The following is a 21,045-nucleotide window of genomic DNA, read 5'->3' as shown; positions in this document are numbered from 1 at the left end:
GTGGGACGGACGACCGCTTGCTGAGGCCTCCTGACACCTGGCCTCTGGCCCCTGGGGCAGGGCTTATGCCCCTCCCTTTGATTCTGAGGTGGGTGTGGCAGGGAATGGTCGGGCAGCCTGAGAGGAGGTGGTGCACTCTGGGTGCGGAGGAGGGGAAGGTGTGCTCAAGCGTGATTGGTTTTTTTTGTTTTTTGCGGTACGCGGGCCTCTCCCTGTGGTGACCTCTCCCGTTGCGGAGCACAGGCTCCGGATGCACAGGCTCAGCGGCCATGGCTCACGGGCCCAGCCGCTCCGTGGCATGTGGGATCTTCCCGGAGCGGGGCACGAACCCGTGTCCCCTGCATCGGCAGGCGGACTCTCAACCACTGCGCCACCAGGGAAGCCCAAGCATAATTGTTGAAGTTTGGAGAGGAGCATGGAAGATTGTTGGGAGGCTGTGGAGGGAATGCACGGGTTTGCATGAAAGCAGAGAGGGTGTGTTGGTGCAAGAGAACAATTAGTGTAGTGAGGAGTTGGCTTTTGACTAGATCAGGGTCTGGCATTCACTAGGGGGGATCAACAAACATCTACTTGATAAATAATTGAGGGAATTAATGAAAATAATGATTGAAACAGGGGCTTGAGATCCAGCAGAATGATATGATTTCATGAGATGCAAAGGGGTGTCAGTTTAAAGAGGGAGCAAGAGAATAATTAAGATTTCGATGGGGTGCAAGAAAAAAAATCGGAATGGAAGGTGAGAGGAAGATTGAATGTAGGGCATACAGGAGACTAATAATAGAATTGAATGCAGAGGGGCATAGAATCATGAGTAGGGAGTGAATGAATGCAGGAGGTTAGGAAGACAATTGTGGAAGGGGATGCCAGGAATAATAGCTGGGCATAGCAGAATACAAGATGATACATGAGAAAGGGAAGTAGTAATTGTTGAAGGGGACGTGAGAGTGCATGTGCATGCCTGTGAAGGGTGTCTATGTGGAGTGAAGGTAGGCAGAGAGACTAGTAATTGGATTGAAAATATACAGGACCCATGCCCAGAGTTTCTTGGAACCTGCCTATGCATGAGTGGAGCTCCCTGGGAAGGAGGCTACACGAAGTAAGAAGGGAGGGTACAATCTCATTTCAGCGGTGAGCTGGGTGGAGAAGAATCCAGCCGCCACAGATGGGGTTTTCCAAGGGCAGAGGAAGTACGTTGTGGGTGGGGGATCATGTGGCCACCCTGACCTCCACTCCTTGCTCTAGAACCATGGATCCCGATGAAATGCCTGCTGTGCCCAGCGGCCCCCCTGACTCCACCACTGGACTTGAGACCGGAGCCCCATGGGGGATTGAACCTGGCCCCAGAAGAGCTAAACGTCGCAGAGCCCGCTGCCACAAACACGGCATCACTGCCCAAGTCAAGGACCAGGAGCACTACTGCCACTTCAAGGTCTGCGAGTGTCACAAGTGTGCCCTCTTCTCGTGAGTATGGTGCCTGACAAGGGGAGGGCAGTGGGCTCCTCTAAAGGTGACTGACTTTAGACCTGCAATCCCCCACTTTAGGGAACACTGCAGCATCTTGCCTGCTGAGAGTACCTTGAAGTCGGAGCAGGGGCCACTCCGAAAGAGACACCTGACTGAAGGACTGATAAGGAGTGGGACCACCTCTCCCAAAGCTCACAGCCATGTCAACAAGTTGGCCATTCAAGCAGGAGTCCCCAGTGAGTATCTCTGGCCAGGGAGGGTGTCTGAGTTTTGGGTGTAGGGAGCATGAGTAGTTCTGTCACCAGTCCTACCACCCAATTTCGATGTGGCTTTGGGCAAGTTACTCCTTGGGCCTTAGCTTCCCCAACTATAAAACCTCATCAATATTATCTACCAAGTGTTGGTGGGCTGGAGACATCTGGGGGGGGGTGCGGTCAAAAAGGTCCACAGTGGGATGAGGCCTCAGCGTGGGTGGGAGGTAGAGTCAGGGGGAGACGGTCAGGGGGAAAGGCTCACCTAAGCTGTCCCCAGTCTCTCACAGTTGGGAAGGAGAACATCAGCTTGAGGCCCACCCCTGTGCAAGCCCTGGGGAGGAGTCTGGGGCCAGTGTGGGAAGCTTCCACCTCAGCCGCTGCCCAGACCCCTTCCTGTGTCCTGAAGACCTGGGTACCATCTCTAACCCTACTGCAACTTGCCATATGACCCTGGGGGGAAAAAATACTTCTCTCTGGGTCTCAGAGCCCCCAGTCCCAAAATGAAGAGTAGGACTAACTGGTCCTCAAGGTCTTCCCAACTCTGCCATCCTGGGCTCCTATCGTTGTCCTAAAACATGCCCACATCTCCTTTCCATGGCCGGCTTGGTCCCTGACTCCAACCTGTGCTCTCTGTTCCTGCAGGCAAGCTCCCAAGGAGCTCTGCTGATCGGTCTGGCCTCGGAATGTTTGTCTCTGTCCTGGACTCCAGCACACTTGAAGAAGCAACTAACAATTTCTCTTTCCAGGAAGTCACACAGACCCCCTGCCCTGCCCAGCAGGTGAGTAGAGTGAGAAGGACCATGGAGCTAGTTGTATATTTTGTTATTGAGTGCCCAACCTTCTGGTTAAGGCCATGGCAGCAAGAAAGAGGAAGTGAAGGCAGTGCGGTGCAAGTGGAGGAGGAGGAGGAGGAGGAGGAGAAGGTGGCATCTCAGACTATGGGGCAACGACAGAGCTCTCCCAGATTTGCCATTTCCAATTTGTGAGACTTAGGACAAGTAACTTTACATCTCTGAGCCTCTATTTTCCTATCAGTGTACTGAGAGGGGACAATATTCTACACCTATAACATTGACAAGAGGACTAGCACAAGGCCTGCCACATAGCAGGCCTTTGACAACTGGAGGCTGTTATTCCACATGAAACAAATCGATGGGATAGAAGCTCCTGCTGAGAAGGGGGGCCATGATGGTGAGGCCCACCATCTCACCCAGGCGAGAGTCTAATAACCGTCAGAGAAAAGTTCCTGGAGATGAGCCAAGCTGGCCCTTCAAGTGCCTTGGGAAACTTGATTGGGGAATATGGAGGCAAGAACCAGTCCTTGGACAGGGACAGTAATCACGTCACTCCAGGTGCCTTGAAGATTAAAACACAGACACCTCTGACTTCCCATAATCTTTACTGTTGCCTTGGGAGTTTTGAAAAAGCTGGGAGGAATTAGTGTCTCAGGAAAGATATAGAAAAAAAAAGATACAGAAAAGAAGACAGTCCAAGCCACAACGACTAATGGCCAGCTGGCATTCAGACTCCCACATGCAGATATTGCAAAATCCTTGCTCCTCTCTCTCTACTGGTAGTATGTGCCTGCCAGAGGGGTAAATCCCCTGGCTTCTTCTCCCCTTGTTCCTAGATGCTCAAATCTGATCCTCCAGCCCTGTGCCACCCTTAACCCCCTTCTACTGCAGCCACGGATTCTGGGGAAATTGTGGGGTCCAGAACCCTGGCAGGGGCCAAGCTTAGTGAAGGAGAAGAGCAGAAGGCCTCAGGGTGGCTGGGGACTGAAGGGGCACGGGGGAGGTGTGGGTTCCCAGCTCCCATTCTCTCACATCCTTTGCTTTGCAGGCTCCCAAAGCTTCCGACCAGGTCTCGGTTTCTGCCTCCTCAGAGTGGCAGCGAAAACTGGAAGCGGCCGAGGCTCTGCTGGCTCTGAGAGAATCTTCCCAGGCCCCTTCTGGCTCCATCTCTGTGCTCCAGCCCTGAGTTGCACCAGGTAGCCCGGTCTTTGAAAGGGGAACATGGGGTTGGGGATAGTTGGGAAATGGGAGGCGGTTGTGTTAAGCAGGGCCTGACTGGGAAGTCAGAGTTGGAGGGGGGTTGGGGGTTGAACCTCTTTGGGCCCAGGCAGCCAAGCTCCTCAGTCTGACTCTTGAAGTGGCAGTACATGGTTGTTCAGTGAATCATCGGTTTATCGAGCATTGTGCTCAACACCAAATGTCCAGTGCCCTGATGTCAAGAAATAAGGAAACCAAGTCCCTAAGAGTAGCAGGGACTTACCCTAGGGCATGCAGCATATCAAGTGGAAGAACCAGGTCTCCTGACTCCCAGCCCAGGACTTTCTATCCAGACCCCTGAAGTCTGCTGTGACCTGGGAAGGACATACATAGGTGGTAAGAGCCTAGTCCAGAAGGAGATCTGGTTCCTGCCTTCAGGGAGCTTCCAGTCTCAAGGTGGAGCATGGATGCCTTCACAAGTCGTGTTTTGCGGCTGTATCTCACTGATGAGCCTGGGGAGGAAGGACTGGAGGCGAGATAGACACCTGGGGAGGCTGAGAGGGAAGGCTGGGCACGACCAGACCAAAATGGTGCATTCGGTATGGAGTGTGAGTGAAGCAGCCACCCTGAAGGAACTGCTGGAACAGAGGGGATGAGGGTGGAGAGGCTACCAGTCACGGAGGTCTGGCATGCCAGGCTTAGGAGGTTAGATCAGCCACTGTGGGTGATGAGGAGCCAGGGAATGTCTGAACTAGGGAGGAGCATATTCAGAGACACTGGGCTTGACAAAAAGAAATGTGGTGGCTGTGATGGAGGGTTTGGAGGAGGCAGGACTTGAGGTGGGCAAACCAGCAAGGAAGAGTTCTGTGCAATACAGTCCAGGTGACAAAGCCTTGATTGGGTGGAACAAAAAAGAGGGGAGAGCCAGGAGGGGAAATGGATGTGACCTGACCCTGACCCCTTTCTTTGTGTCTACAGCTCCTGCTGGAGATAGAGGACTTCAGCCTCCTAACCCCTCTCTTGGACCTGCGCCAGCCAGCTCCGTTTCTCTGCCTAATGGACACCTGGGGTGCATCTCCCCCTTGAGCTAGAAGCCCAGAGGGGGAGAACTCACTAAAATACTGCCTATGTATGCATTTGCAAAATGCTTAATGTCCAAAATTCTTAACGTCTTTTTCTAAGCCCTTAGGCGCTTATATAAGCTTTCAGACCCGTTTTTTTATACGGGGCAATTCCTTGACTGAGGATGGATATTCTTGTACCTCCATCCTTTACTTTCTTGGATCCCAGGGCCTTTTAATGTCTCTTATGAAAACAGGGTTTTACAATCTAAGCTGATCAGTCTCTAAATAGGGTTCTGTGTGTGTCCATATGTTCATCTGCCAGAGGTTTTATTGGATTCATGATTGTGAACATACTGGCACGCTCATATACTTATCCATGCATGTGAAAATCTGAGGATGTTTTCATTTTGTGTCTAGGTTTGTGTGTGTGAGCAAATAATAAACCCTTGTTGTAAGGCACTGAGATATAGGAGTTGTTTGTTACCACAGTATAACTTAGACTCTCCTGACTCTAACAGACTTGTTCAATTCACTTTTCAAAGGGAGAAGCTCTTTACTCAATAACTGGGATTTCTTAACATGGCTAGATAAGAAAATGGTAGAGAAAAAAAAAAGGGTAGGAGATTTATTCATTCAGCAAGTAAGTGCCTATGCCCTTCCTGGCATAGACTGCTTCCAGTTGTCCAGAGGGCCACAAATTGAGATGTCTGCAGAATCAAGCAGATTATATAAATGAGTAGAGCAGGCCAGATGGGGTCTGGCCAATTGACAGTGCATGCTCTACCTAAGGGGGCAGCTGTCACTTGGCTCTAGCCAATTGTTGCCATGCAGGAATGTGGACTCATTGTTGCCCCATCTCCTGATTTTTCAAGAGAAGATGAAATTCTAGATTTCTATGTAAAATATCTCAATTTTCAAATGTTGGCTCTGGTTTCCTCTTTAAGCCCTTTACATGGGCCAAACAACACATCTAAGCAGGCCAACTTTGGCCAAAGGAATGCCAGTTTGATTCTAGTCCAATATGTATTTTACAGTGGGGGGAAACTGAAGCCAATCAGGACAAGAAGAATCAAAGAGGGGAGATGAATTAGACCTGGGGACTACTTTTGAAGGACCCAGGAAATACAAGGAAGAATCATTATCATTTCGTTATTCTGTGTTCACCATATGCTAAGCACATATAACCTCACAACAGCTCTGTAAGCTAAGCATTATTATCACCCTTTTACATATGAGGAAATGCGCTCAAAGAGTTGCACAAGTGTTTGAAGGGAAATGTTTAGCCAAAGATGGGTGGAGACTCCCTTCTCTTTGCCTTGCCCTAAATTAGCTAATAAATTTACTTTTTTACAAAGTGTCGAGTGAGAAGTTCAAAGCTTCAAGCTACAGACACCCAGTCAGAAGGGTCTTTCAAGAGTCATCCCTTTATTTCATACTCAAAGTAACAATCTATAGGAATTGATCAGATCTAACTGCACTTGATTCTCAGTCCTCTGCTGATGTTCATGATCCTGCCCACCCACCCCCACCACACCCCGACACGTGTTGAGCTATACCTCTTTTAAAAGTCTCTTAATGGCATAGTATGGGCGTCTTAGGACATTGTTATAAATGGTAGACGTTAAACATCTTTCGTGAACTATCCTTTGGTCGCAGGTTTAAAATATCACTTTACATAACAGTTGTGAGTTAGCCCTTGACTCTGGTATGGTATATAACAACACTGGTTGGATCTGAGGATATCCACCACACCAGGGTATCTGCAGAGTGGATCAATCTCAACCAGTGCCATGCAGGTAAATGTTTAACAACAGACTCTGTGGGGGAGGACGAGGGTTGGAAGAATCGCACTGTGTTGTAGCATTTGCCGATTTCAAGCTAGCAACTTGATGGCCTTTGATGCAGAGTTGGGAAGAGATGCATTTCCATCATTCAGTTACAATAAATAAGCACAATCTCAAGAGCATAGCTAATAGAAAAATGTAGGAAAATAATTAGGAGTCGATGACTTTTGATCATGTATTATGTTCGTTTTCAATATAATGTATGTAATGTAATTGTTACTGTATACGATTTACTTTTAATAACAGTTGTGTTTAAAAGCTGGCTCACAAAATTCCCGACAATGTGATATTCGCCTCTTACGTTCCAGTAAGAGTACCCTCCAACACTCCACTGCTTTTGGCTCTTGCCCAGAGAGGCACCTCTTCCAAAATAGGTCACACTAACACTGCAGGGCTTGATAGGGCTGCTACCACTGCTTTCTGACCAAGAACAGACTAAAGTGAGGAGAGAGTATTCGTTATTGATTTTTTAAAAATCTTTATTGGAGTATAATTGCTTTACAACGGTGTGTTAGTTCCTGCTTTATAACAAACTGAATCAGTTATACATAAACATATGTTCCCATATTTCTTCCCTCTTGCGTCTCCCTCCCTCCCACCCTCACTATCCCACCCCTGCAGGTGGTCACAAAGCACCGAGCTGATCTCCCTGTACTATGCGGCCACTTCCGACTAGATATCTATTTTACGTTTGGTCGTGTATATATGCCCATTCCACTCTCTCACTTCGTCACAGCTTACCCTTCCCCCTACCCATATCCCCAAGTCCATTCTCTAGTAGGTCTGTATCTTTATTCCCGTCTTACCCCTAGGTTCTTCACGACAATTTTTTTTCGTTAGATCCCATATAAATGTGTTAGCATACGGTATTTGTCTTTCTCTTCGGACTTACTTCACTCTGTATGACAGACTCTAGGTCTATCCGCCTCACTAAAAATAACCCAATTTCGTTTCTTTTTATGGCTCAGTAATATTCCATTTTATACATGTGCCACATCTTTATCCATTCTTCCAATGATGGACACTTAGGTTGCTTCCATGTCCTGGCTATGGTAAATAGTGTTGCAATGAACATTTTGGTACATGACTCTTTTTTAATTATGATTTTCTCAGGGTATATGTCCAGTAGTGGGATGGCTGGGTCATATGGTAGTTCTATTTGTAGTATTTTAAGGAACCTCCATACTGTTCTCCATAGTGGCTGTACCAATTCACAGTCCCACCAGCAGTGCAAGAGGGTTCCCTTTTCTCCACACCCTCTCCATCATTTATTCTTTCTAGATTTTTGATGATGTCCACTCTGACTGGTGTGAGATGATACTTCGTGGTAGTTTTGATTTGCAGTTTTCTAATGATTAATGCTGTTGAGCATTCTTTCATGTGTTTGTTGGCAATCTGTATATCTTCTTTGGAGAAATGCCTATTTAGGTCCTCTGCCTATTTTTGGATTGGGTTGTTTGTTTTTTGTTATTGAGCTGCATGAGCTGCTTGTAAATTTTGGAGATTAATCCTTTGTCATTTGCTTCATTTGAAAATATTTTCTCCCATTCTGAGGGCTGTCTTTTGGTCTGGTTTATGGCTTCCTTTGTTGTGCAAAAGCTTTGCAGTTTCGTTGGTTCCCATTTGCTTATTTTTGTTTTTATTTCCATTTCTCTAGGAGGAGGTGGGTCAAAAAGGATCTTGCTGTGATTTATGTCATAGAGTGTTCTGCCTATGCTTTCCTCTAAGAGTTTGATAGTTTCTGGCCTTGCATTTAGATCTTTAATCCATTTTGAGCTTATTTTTGTGTATGATATTAGGGAGTGTTCTAATCTCATACTTTTACATGTACCTGTACAATTTTCCCAGCACAACTTATTAAAGAGTCTGTCCTTTTGTGTTTCCATACAAATTGTGAAATTTTTTGTTCTAGTTCTGTGAAAAATGCCGGTGTTAGTTTGATAGGGATTGCATTGAATCTATAGATTGCTTTGGGTAGTAGAGTCACTTTCACAATGTTGTTTCTTTCAATCCAAGAACATGGTATATCTCTGCATCTATTTGTATCATTTTTAAATTCTTTTATCAGTGTCTTATAATTTTCTGCATACAGGTCTTTTGTCTCCTTAGGTAGGTTTACTCCTAGATATTTTATTCTTTTTGCTGCAATTGTAAATAGGAGTGCTTTCTTGATTTCACTTTCAGATTTTTCATCATTAGTGTATAGGAATGCCAGAGATTTCTGTGCATTAATTTTGTATCCTGCAACTTTACCAAATTCATTGATTAGCTCTAGTAGTTTCCTGGTAGCATCTTAGGATTCTCTATGTATAGTATCATGTCATCTGCAAAGAGTGACAGCTTTACTTCTTTTCCGATTTGGTTTCTTTTTATTTCCTTTTCTTTCCGGATTGCTGTGGCTAAAACTTCCAAAACTATGTTGAATAAGAGTGGTGAGAGTGGGCAACCTTGTCTTGTTCCTGATCTTAGTGGAAATGCTTTCAGTTTTCCACCTTTGAGGATGATGTTGGCCGTGCGTTTCACATATATGGCCTTTCTTATGTTGAGGGAAGTTCCCTCTATGCCTACATTCTGGCGGGTTTTTATCATAAATGGGTGTTGAATTTTGTCGAAAGCTTTCTCTTCATCTATTGAGATGACCATATGGTTTTTCTCCTTCAATTTTTTAATATGGTGTATCACGTTGATTGATTTGCATATATTGAAGAATCCTTGCATTCCTGGAATAAACACCACTTGATCATGATGTATGATCCTTTTAATGTGCTGTTGGATTCTGTTTGCTAGTACTTTGTTGAGGAGTTTTGCATCTATGTTCATCAGTGATATTGGCCTGTAGTTTTCTTTCTTTGTGACATCCTTGTCTGGTTTTGGTATCAGGGCGATAGTGGCCTCGTAGAATCAGTTTGGGAGTGTTCCTCCCTCTGCTATATGTTGGAAGAGTTTGAGAAGGATAGGTGTTAGGTCTTCTCTAAATGTTTGACAGAATTCGCCTGTGAAGCCATCTGGTCCTGGGCTTTTGTTTGTTGGAAGATTTTTTATCACAGTTTCAATTTCAGTGCTTATGATTGGTCTGTTCATATTTTCTATTTCTTCCTGATTTAGTCTTGGCAGGTTGTGCATTTCTAAGAATTTGTCCATTTCTTCCAGGTTATCCATTTTATTGGCATGGAGTTGCTTGTAGTAATCTCTCATTATCTTTTGTATTTCTGCAGTGTCAGTTGTTAGTTCTCCTTTTTCATTTCTAATTCTATTGATTTGAGTCTTCTCTGTTTTGTTCTTGATGAGTTTGGCTAATGCTTTATCAATTTTGTTTATCTTCTCAAAGAACCAGCTTTTAGTTTTATTGATCTTTGCTATCGTTTCCTTCATTTCTTTTTCATTTATTTCCTATCTGAACTTTATGACTTCTTTACTTCTGCTAACTTTGGGGGGTTTTTGTTCTTCTTTCTCTAATTGCTTTAGGTGCAATGTTAGGTTGTTTATTCGAGATGTTTCCTGTTTCTTAAGGTAGGATTGTATTGCTATAAACTTCCCCCTTAAAACTGTTTTTGCTGCATCCCATAGGTTTTGGGTCGTCGTGGCTCCATTGCCATTTATTTCTAGGTGTTTTTTTAATTCCTCTTTGATTTCTTCAGTGATCACTTCGTTATTAAGTAGTGTATTGCTTAGCCTCCATGTGTTTGTATTTCTTACAGATCTTTTCCTGTAATTGATATCTAGTCTCATAGCGTTGTGATCAGAAAAGATACTTGATACAATTTAAATTTTCTTAAATTTACCAAGGCTGGATTTGTGACCCAAGATATGATCTATCCTGGAGAGTGTTCCATGAGCACTTGAGAAAAATGTGTGTTCTGTTGTTTTTGGATGGAATGTCCTATAAATATCAATTAAGTCCATCTTGTTCGATGTATCATTTAAAGCTTGTGTTTCCTTATTTATTTGCATTTTGGATGATCTGTCCATTGCTGAAAGTGGTGTGTTAAATTCCCCTACTGTGAATATGTTACTGTCGATTTTTCACTTTTATGGCTGTTAGTATTTGCCTTATGTATTGAGGTGCTCCTATTTTGGGTGAATAAGTATTAAAATTGTTATATCTTCTTCTTGGATCGATCACTTGATCATTATGTAGGGTCCTTCTTTGTCTCTTCTAATAGTCTTTATTAAAATGTCTATTTTGTCTGATATGGGAATTGCCACTCCAGCTTTCTTTTGGTTTCCTCTTGCATGGAATATCTTTTTCCATCCCCTTACTTTCAGTCTGTATGTGTCCCTAGGTCTGAAGTGGGTATCTTGTAGACAGCATATATAAGGGTCTTGTTTTTTTGTCCATTCAGTCGGTCTGTGTCTTTTGGTGGGAGCATTCAATCCATTTACATTTAAGGTAATTATCAATATGTATGTTCCTATTCCCATTTTCTTAACTGTTTTGGGTTTGTTATTGTAGGTCTTTTCCTTCTCTTGTGTTTCTTGTCTAGAGAAGTTCGTTTAGCATTTGTTGCAAACTTGGTTTGGTGGTGCTGTACTCTTTCAGCGTTTGCTAGTCTGTAAAGATTTTAATTTTTCCATCAAGTCTGAAAGAGATCCTTGTTCGGTAAAGCAATCTTGGTTGTATGTTTTTCTCCTTCATCACTTTAAATATGTCCTGCCAGTCCCTTCTGGCTTGCAGAGTTTCTGCTGAAAGATCAGCTGTTAACCTTATGGGGATCCCCCTGTGTGTTATTTGTTGTCTTTCCCTTGCTGCTTTTAATATGATTTCTTTGTATTTAATTTTTGACAGTTTGATTTATATGTGTCTTGGCGTGTTTCTCCTTGGATTTATCCTGTATGGGACTGTCTGTGCTTCCTGGACTTGATTAACTATTTCCTTTCCCATATTAGGGCTGTTTTCAACTGTAATCCCTTCAAATATTTTCTCAGTCCCTTTCTTTTTCTCTTCTTCTTCTGGGACCCCTATAATTCGAATGGTGGTGCGTTTAGTGTTGTCCCAGAGGACTCTGAGACTGTCCTCAGTTCTTTTCATTTTTTTTTCTTTATTCTTCTCTGCAGTAGTTATTTCCACTATTTTATCTTCCAGGTCAGTTATCTGTTCTCCTGCCTCAGTTATTCTGCTATTGATCCCATCTAGAGTATTTTTAATTTCATTTATTGTGTTGTTAATCATTGCCTGTTTCATCTTTAGTTCTTCTAGGTCCCTGTTAATTGTTTCTTGCATTTTTTCTATTCTATTTCCACGATTTTTGATCATCTTTACTATTATTATTCTGAATTCTTTTTCACGTAGTCTGCCTATTTCCTCTTCATTTGTTAGAGCTGGTGGGTTTTTATCTTGCTCCTTCATCTGCTGTGTGTTTTTCTGTCTTCTCATTTTGCTTATCTTACTGTGTTTGGGGCCTCTGTTTTGCAGGCTGCAGGTTCGTAATTCCCATTGTTTGTGGTGTCTGTCCCCAGGGGCTAATGTTTGTTCAGTAGGTTGTGTAGGCTTCCTGGTGGAGGGGACTAGTGCTTGTGTTCTGGTGGATGAGGCTGGATCTTGTCTTTCTGGTGGGCCGGTTGTCCTCTGGTGGTGTGTTTTAGGGTGTCTGTGGACTTATTATGATTTTAAGCAGCCTCTCTGCTAATGGGTGGGGTTGTGTTCCTGTCTTGCTAGTTGTTTGTCATAGGGTGTCCAGCACTGTAGCTTGCTGGTCGTTGAGTAAAGCTGGGTGCTGGTGTTGAGATGGAGATCTCTGGGAGATTTTCGTCATGTGGAGCTGGGAGGTCTCTTGTGGACCAGTGTCCTGAAGCTGGCTCTCCCACCTCAGAAGCACAGCACTGACTCCTCACTGCAGAACTAAGACACTTTCATCCACACGACTCAGAATAAAAGGGAGAAAGAGTAGAAAGAAAGAAAGAAAGAAGGAAGGAAGGAAAGAAAGAAAGAAAGAAGGAAGATAAAATAAAGTAAGATAAAATTTTAAAAGTTATTAAAATAAAAATAATTATTAAGAAAAAAATTTTTTTAAGAAGAAAACAAAAACAAAAAACTAAAAAACGGACGGACAGAACCCAAGCACAAATGGTGAAAGCAAAGGTATACGGACAAAATGTCAGAAGCATACATATAGACACTCACAAAAAGTGGAAAAGGGGAAAAAATAATAAACCTTGTTCTCAAAGTCCACCTCCTCAATTTGGGATGGTTCGTTGTCTATTCTTGTATTCCACAGATGCAGGGTACATCAAGTTGATTGTGGAGCTTTAATCTACTGCTTCTGAGGCTGCTGGGAGAGATTTCCCTTTCTCTTCTTTGTTCTCACAGCTCCCAGGGGCTCAGCTTTGGATTTGGCCCCGCCTCTGCGTGTAGGTCCCCGGAGGGCGTCTGTTCTTCGCTCAGACAGGATGGGTTTAAAGGAGCAGCTGCTTCGGGGACTCTGGCTTACTCAGGTCGGGGGGGAGGGAGGGGTGCGGATGCTGGGCGAGCCTGTGGCGGCAGAGGCCGGCGGGACGTTACACCAGCCTGAGGCACGCCGTGCATTCTTCCGGGGAAGTGGTCCCTGGATTCCTGGACCCTGACAGTGGCGGGCTTCACAGGCTCCCCGGAAGGGAGGTGCGGATAGTGACCTGTGCTCGCACACAGGCTTCTTGTTGGCGGCAGCAGCAGTCCTTAGCGTCTCATGCCCATCTCTGTGGTCTGCGCTCTTAGCCACGGCTTGCGCCCGCCTCTGGAACTCCTTTAAGCAGAGCTCTTAAACCCCTCTCCTCGCACACCAGGAAACAAAGAGGGAAGAAACAATCTCTTGCCTCTTCGGCAGGTCCAGACTTTTCCTCGGACTCCCTCCCGGCTAGTCATGGTGCACTAACCCCCTGCAGGCTGTGTTCATGCCCACAACACCAGTCCTCTCCCTTCACTCTGACCAAAGCCTGAGCCTCAGCTCCCAGCCCCACCCGCCCCGGCGGGTGAGCAGACAAGCCTCTCGGGCTGGTGAGTGCCGGTCGGCACAGATCCTCTGTGCGGGAATCTCTCCGCTTTGTTCTCCGCACCCCTGTTGCTGCGCTCTCCTCTGCGGCTCCGAAGCTTTCCCCCTCCGCCACCCGCAGTCTCCACCAGCGAAGGGGCTTCCTAGTGTGTGGAAACTTTTCCTCCTTCACAGCTCCCTCCCACTGGTGCAGGTCCCGTCCCTATTCTTGTGTCTGTTTATTCTGTTTTCTTTTGCCCTACCCAGGTACGTGGGGAGGTTCTTGCCTTTTGGGAGGTCTGAGGTCTTCTGCCAGCGTTCAGTAGGTGTTCTGTAGGAGTTGTTCCACATGTAGATGTATTTCTGGTGTATCTGTGGGGAGGAAGGTTATCTCCGCATCTTACTCACTCGCCATCTTCCCGCTTCCCTCCCCTGTTTCTTAAGGTAGGATTGTATTGCTATAAACTTCCCTCTTAGAACTGCTTTTGCTGCATCCCATAGCTTTTGGGTTGTCGTGTCTCCATTGCCATTTGTTTCTAGGTGTTTTTTGATTTCCTCTTTGATTTCTTCAGTGATCTCTTGGTTAGTAGGTAGTGTATTGTTTAGCCTCCATGTGTTTGTATTTTTTACAGATCTTTTCCTGTAATTGATATCTAGTCTCATAACGTTGTGTTCGGAAAAGATACTTGATACAATTTCTGTTTTCTTAAATTTACCAAGGCTTGATTTGTGACCCAAGATATGATCTATCCCAGAAAATGTTCCATGAGCACTTTAGAAGAAAGTGTATTCTCTTGTTTTTGGAAGGAATGTCCTATAAATATCAATTAAGTCCATCTTGTTGAATGTATCATTTGAAGCTTGTGTTTCCTTATTTATTTTCATTTTGGATGATCTGTTCATTGGTGAAAGTGGGGTGTTAAATTCCCCTACTATGAATGTGTTACTGTCAATTTCCCCTTTGATGGCTGTTAGCGTTTGCCTTATGGACTGAGGTGCTCCTATGTTGGGTGCATAAATATTTACAATTGTTACATCTTCTTCTTGGGTTGATCCCTTGATCATTATGTGGTGCCCTTCATTGTCTCTTCTAATAGTCTTTATTTTAAAGTCTATTTCGTCTGATATGAGAATTGCCACTCCAGCTTTCTTTTGATTTCCATTTGCATGGAATATATTTTTCCATCCCCTCACTTTCAGTCTGTATGTGTCCCTAGGTCTGAAGTGGCTCTCTTGTAGACAGCATATATATGGGTCTTGTTTTTGTATCCATTCAGCCAGTCTGTGTCTTTTGGTGAGCACATTCAATCCATTTACCTTTAAGGTAATTATCGATATGTATGTCCCTATTCCCGTTTTCTTAATTGTTTGGGATTTGTTATTGTAGGTCCTTTCCTTCTCTTGTGTTTCTTGCCTAGAGAAGTGCCTTTAGCATTTGTTTTAAAGCTGATTTGGTGGTGCTGAACTCTCTCAGCTTTTGCTTGTATGTAAAGGTTTTAATTTCTCCATCAAATCTGAACGAGATCCTTGCTCGGTAAAGTAATCTTGGTTTTAGATTTTTCTCCTTCATCACTTTAAATATGTCCTGCCACTCCCTTCTGGCTTTCAAAGTTTCTGCTGAAAGATCAGCTGTTAACCTTATGGAGATTCCCTTGTGTGTTATTTGTTGTTTTTCCCTTGCTGCTTTTTGTATGTTTTCTTTGTATTTAATTTTTGATAGTTAGATTAATATGTGTCTTGGCATGTTTCTCCTCGGATTTATCCTGTATGGGACTCTCTGTGCTTCCTGGACTTGATTAACTATTTCCTTTCCCATATTAGGGAAGGTTTCAACTATAATCTCTTAAAATATTTTCTCAGTCCCTTTCTTTTTCTCTTCTTCTTTTGGGACCCCTGTAATTCGAGTGTTGGTGTGTTTAATGTCGTTGCAGAGGTCTCTGAGACTGTCCTCAGTTTTTCTCAATCTTTTTTCTTTATTCTGCTCTGTAGTAGTTATTTCCACTCTTTTATCTTCCAGGTCACTTATCCTTTCTTCTGCCTCACTTATTCTGCTATTGATCCCATCCAGAGTATTTTAAATTTCATTTATTGTGTTGTTCATCTTGCTTGTTTCCTCTTTAGTTCTTCTAGTTCCTTGTTAAATGTTTCTTGCATTTTCTCTATTCTATTGCCAAGATTTTGGATCATCTTTACTATCATTATTCTGAATTCTTTTTCAGGTATACTGCCTATTTCCTCTTCATTTGTTAGGCCTGGTGGGTTTTTACCTTGCTCCTTCATCAGTTGTGTGTTTTTCTGTCTCCTCATTTAGCTTATCTTGCTGTGTTTGGGGTTTCCTTTTTGCAGGCTGCAGGTTCGTAGTTCCTGTTGTTTTTGTTGTCTGTCCCCAGTGGCTAAGGGTGGTTCAGTAGGTTGTGTAGGCTTCCTGGTGGAGGGGACTAGTGCCTGTGTTCTGGTGGATGAGTCTGGATCTTGTCTTTCCTGTGGGCAGGTCGATGTCTGGTGGTGTGTTTTGGGGTGTCTGTGGCCTTATTATGATTTTAGGCAGCCTCTATGCTAATAGATGGGGCTGTGTTCCTGTCTTGCTAGTTGTTTGTCATAGGGTGTCCAGCACTGTAGCTTGCTGGTCGTTGAGTGAAGCTGGGTCTTGGTGTTGAGATGGAGATCTCTGGGTGATTTTTGCCATTTGATATTACATGGATCTGGGAGGTCTCTTGTGGACCAGTGTCCTGAATTTGGCTCTCCCACCTCAGAGGCACAGCACTGACTCCTGGCTGGAGCATCAAGAGCCTTTCATCCACACAGCTCAGAAAAAAAGGGAGAAAAAGTAGAAAGAAAGAAAGAAAGAAAGAAAGAAAGAAAGGAAGGAAGGAAGAAAGAAAGAAGGAAAGAAAGAGGATAAAATAAGATAAAAAATAAAGTTATTAAATTAAAAAATAATTATGAAGAAAATATTATTTTTTCAAAGTAAAAAAAAAAAAAGTATGGACAGAACCCTGGGACAAATAGTGAAAGCAAATCTATACAGACAAAGTCTCACACAGAAGCATACACATACTCACAAAAAGGGGAGAAAATAGTATATCTTGTTCTCAAAGTCCACCTCCTCAATTTGGGATGATTTGTTGTCTATTCAGGTATTCCACAGATGCAGGGTACATCAAGTTGATTGTGGGGATTTCATCCGCTGCTCCTGAGGCTGCTGGGAGAGATTTCCCTTTCTCTTCCTTGTTTGCACAGCTCCTGGTGTTCAGCTTTTGATTTGGCCCCGCCTCTGTGTGTAGGTCGCCTGAGGGCGTCTGTTCTTCGCTCAGAAAGGACGGGGTTAAAGGAGCAGCTGATTCAGGGGCTCTGGCTCTCTCAGGCTGGGGGTAAGGAGGGGAACAGGGAAGCCTGTGGCGGCAGAGGCCGGCATGACATTGCGCCAGCCTGAGGCGCACTGTGCGTTCTCTGGGGGAAGTTTTCCCTGTATCATGGGACCCTGGCCGTGGTGGTCTGCACAGACTCCCAGTAGGGGAGGTGTGGATACTGACCTGTGCTTGCACACAGGCTTCTTGGTGGCTGCAGCAGCAGCTTTAGCATCTCATGCCCATCTCTGGGGTCCGTGCTGATAGCCGCGGCTTGCACCCGTCTCTGGAGCTCCTTTAAGCAGCACTTTTAATCCCCTCTCCTCGCGCACCAGGAAACAAAGAGGGAAGAAAAAGTCTTTTGCCTCTTCGGCAGGTCCAGACATTCCTGGACTCCCTCCCGGCTAGCCTTGGTGCACTAACCCCTTTAGGCTGTGTTCACGCCGCTGGCCCTTTCCCTGCGATACGACTGAAGCCCAAGCCTCAGTTCCCAGCCCCCTCCTGCCCTGGCGGGTGGGCAGACAAGCCTCTCGGGCTGGTGAGTGCCGGTTGGCACCGATCCTCTGTGCAGGAACCTCTCCGCTTTTCCCTCCACACCCCTGTTGCTGTGCTCTCCTCTGCAGTTCTGAAGCTTCCCCCTTCTGCCACCCGCAGTCTCCGCCCGGGAAGGGGCTTCCTAGTGTGTGGAAACATTTCCTGCTTCACAGCTCCCTCCCACTAGTGCTGGTCCCGTCGCTATTCCTTTGTCTCTGTATTTTCTTCTTTCTTTTGCCCTACCCAGGTACGTAGGGAGTTTCTTGCCATTTGGGAGGTCTGAGGTCTAGGGCCAGCGTTCAGTGGGTGTTCTACAGGAGCAGTTCCACGTGCAGATGTATTTCTGTTGTATCTGTGAGGAGGAAGCTGATCTCTGTGTCTTACTCTTCCACCAACGTCCTCCTCCCTTGCGAGAATACGTTTTAACCATATGAAAAACACATGTAATCTTTTTTCTAACATTTTAAACATTGTTTTAACATTTTTATTGGAGTATAATTGCTTTACAATGGTGTGTAATTTTCTGCTTTACAAAAAACTGAATCAGTTATACATATACATATATCCCCATATCTCTTCCCTCTTGCGTCGGCCTCCCTCACACCTTCCCTATCTCACCCTTCTAGCTGGTCACAAAGCACCGAGCTGATATCCATGTGCTAGGCAATTGGTTCCCACTACTTATCTACCTTACGTTTGGTAGTGTATATATGTCCATGCCTCTCTCTCGCTTTGTCACAGCTTACCCTTCCCCCTCCTCATATCCTCAAGTCCTTTCTCTAGTAGGTCTGTGTCTTTATTCCTGTCTTACCACTAGGTTCTTCATGACATTCTTTCCCTTAAATTCCATATATATGTGTTAGCATATGGTATTTGTCTTTCTCTTTCTGACTTACTTCACTCTGTATGACAGACTCTAGTCCCATCCACTTCATTACAAATAGCTCAATTTCGTTTCTTTTTATGGCTGAGTAATATTCCATTGTATATATGTGCCACATCTTCTTTATCCACTCATCCAATGATGGACACTTAGGTGGTTTTCATATCCTGGCTATTGTAAATAGAGCTGCAATGAACATTTTGGTACATGACTCTTTTTGAATTATAGTTTTCTCAGGGTATATGCCCAGTAGTAGACCCAGGGATTGCTGGGTCATATGGTAGTTCTATTTGTAGTATTTTAAGGAACCTCCATACTGTTATCCATTGTGGCTGTACCAATTCACATTCCTACCAGCAGTGCAAGAGTGTTCCTTTTTCTCCATACCCTCTCAAGCATTTATTGTTTCTAGATTTTTTGATGATGGCCATTCTGACCAGTGTGAGATGATATCTCACTGTAGTTTTGATCTGCATTTCTGTAATGATTAATGATGTTGAGCATTCCTTCATGTGTTTGTTGGCAGTCTGTATATCTTCTTTGGAGAAATGTCTATTCAGGGCTTCTGTCCATTTTTGGATTGGGTTGTTTGTTTTTTTTGTTATTGAGCTGCATGAGCTGCTTATAAATTTTGGAGATTAATCCTTTGTCAGCTGTTTCATTTGCAAATATGTTCTCCCATTCTGAGGGTTGTCTCTTGGTGTTGTTTATGGTTTCCTTTGCTGTGCAAAAGCTTTGAAGTTTCATTAGGTCCCATTTGTTTATTTCTGTTTTTATTTCCATTTCTCTAGGAGGTGGGTCAGAAAGGATCTTTCTGTGATTTATGTCATGGAGTGTTCTGCCTATGATTTCCTCTAAGAGTTTGATAGTTTCTGGCCTAACACTTAGGTTTTTAATCCATTTTGAGCTTTACTTGTGTATGGTCTTAGGGAGTGATCTAATCTCATACTTTTACATGTACCTGTCCAGTTTTCCCAGCAACACTTATTGAAGAGGCTGTCCTTTCTCCACTGTACATTCCTGCCTCCTTTATCAAAGATAAGGTGACCATATGTGCGTGGGTTTATCTCTGGGCTTTCTATCCTGTTCCATTGATCTATCTTTCTGTTTTTGTGTCAGTACCATACTGTCTTGATTACTGTAGCTTTGTATTATAGTCTGAAGTCAGGGTGCCTGATTCCTCCAGCTCCATTTTTCGTTCTCAAGATTGCTTTGGCTATTCGGGCTCTTTTGTGTTTCCATACAAACTGAAATTTTTTGTTCTAGTTCTGTGAAAAATGCCATTGGTAGTTTGATAGGGATTGCATTGAATCTTTAGATTGCTTTGGGTACTATAGTCATTTTCACAATGTTGATTCTTCCAATCCAAGAATATGGTATATCTCTCCACCTATTTGTATCATCTTTAATTTCTTTCATCAGTGTCTTATAATTTTCTGCATACAGGTCTTTTTTCTCCTTAGGTAGGTTTATTCCTAGATATTTTATTATTTTTGTTGCAGTGGTAAATGGGAGTGTTTTCTTGATTTCACTTTCAGATTTTTCATCATTAGTGTATAGGAATGCCAGAGATTTCTGTGCATTAATTTTGTATCCTGCTACTTTACCAAATTCATTGATTAGCTGTAGTAGTTTTCTGGTAGCATCTTTAGGATTCTCTATGTATAATAACATGTCATCTGCAAACACTGACAGCTTTACTTCTTCTTTGCCGATTTGGATTCCTTTTATTTCCTTTTCTTCTCTGATTGCTGTGGCTGAACCTTCCAAAACTATGTTGAATAAGAGTGGTGAGAGTGGGCAACCTTTCGTTGTTCCTGATCTTAGTGGAAACTCTTTCAGTTTCTCACCTTTGAGGATGATGTTGGCTGTGGGTTTGTTATTTATGGCCTTTATTATGTTGAGGAAAGTTCACTCCATGCCTACTTTCTGCAGGGTTTTTATCATAAATGGGTGTTGAATTTTGTCGAAAGCTGTCTCTGCATCTATTGAGATGACCATATGGTTTTTCTCTTTCAATTTGTTAATATGGTGTATCACATTGATTGATTTGTGTATATTGAAAAATCCTTGCATTCCTAGAATAAACCCCACTTGATCATGGTTTATTATCCTTTTGATGTGATGTTGGATTCTGTTTGCTAGTATTTTGTTGAGGAGTTTTGCATCTATGGTCATCAGTGATATTGGCCTGTAGTTTTCTTTCTTTGTGACATCCTTGTCTGGTTTTGGTATTAAGGTGATGGTGACCTCGTAGAATGAGTTTGGGAGTGTTCCTCTCTCTGCTATATTTTGGAAGAGTTTGAGAAGGATAGGTGCTTGCTCGTCTCTAAATGTTTGATAGAATTCGCCTGTGAAGCCATCTGGTCCTGGGCTTTTTTTGTTGGAAGATTTTTAATCACAGTTTCAATTTCAGTGCTTGTGATTGGTCTGTTCATATTTTCTATTTCTTCCTAGTTCAGTCTTGGCAGGTTGTGCATTCTAAGTATTTGTCCATTTCTTCCAGTTTGTCCATTTTATTGGCATACAGTTGCTTGTAGTAATCTCTCATGATCTTTTGTATTTCTGCAGTGTTAGTTGTTACTTCTCCTTTTTCATTTCTAATTCTATTGATTTGAGTCTTCTCCCTTTTTTTCTTGATGAGACTGGCTAAGGGTTTATTAATTTTGTTTATCTTCACAAAGAACCCGCTTTTAGTTTTATTGATCTTTGCTATCGTT

General features: G+C 43.6%; 1 protein-coding gene across 1 annotated transcript; it reads left to right on the top strand.

Moving 5' to 3' along the window:
- The first annotated feature begins 425 nt into the window (after positions 1 to 425).
- LOC111170442 (doublesex- and mab-3-related transcription factor C2-like) lies at positions 426 to 5,498 on the top strand. Its single transcript, XM_089903866.1, has 4 exons — positions 426 to 1,446; positions 1,543 to 1,700; positions 2,361 to 2,497; positions 3,561 to 5,498. The coding sequence occupies exons 1-4, from the start codon at positions 1,163 to 1,165 to the stop codon at positions 3,696 to 3,698; spliced, it is 717 nt and encodes a 238-aa protein (XP_089759992.1). The 5' UTR covers positions 426 to 1,162; the 3' UTR covers positions 3,699 to 5,498.
- Positions 5,499 to 21,045: the final 15,547 nt, after the last annotated feature.

The sequence above is a fragment of the Delphinapterus leucas genome, chromosome X (genome assembly GCF_059928025.1).
Source record: "Delphinapterus leucas isolate spDelLeu-1000000601 "Yukka" chromosome X, BTC_Dleu_Yukka2, whole genome shotgun sequence".
NCBI classification, from domain to species: domain Eukaryota; kingdom Metazoa; phylum Chordata; class Mammalia; order Artiodactyla; family Monodontidae; genus Delphinapterus; species Delphinapterus leucas.
The sequence above is the reverse complement of the archived record's forward strand: the minus strand, read 5'-3'. Positions and strand labels throughout refer to the sequence as shown.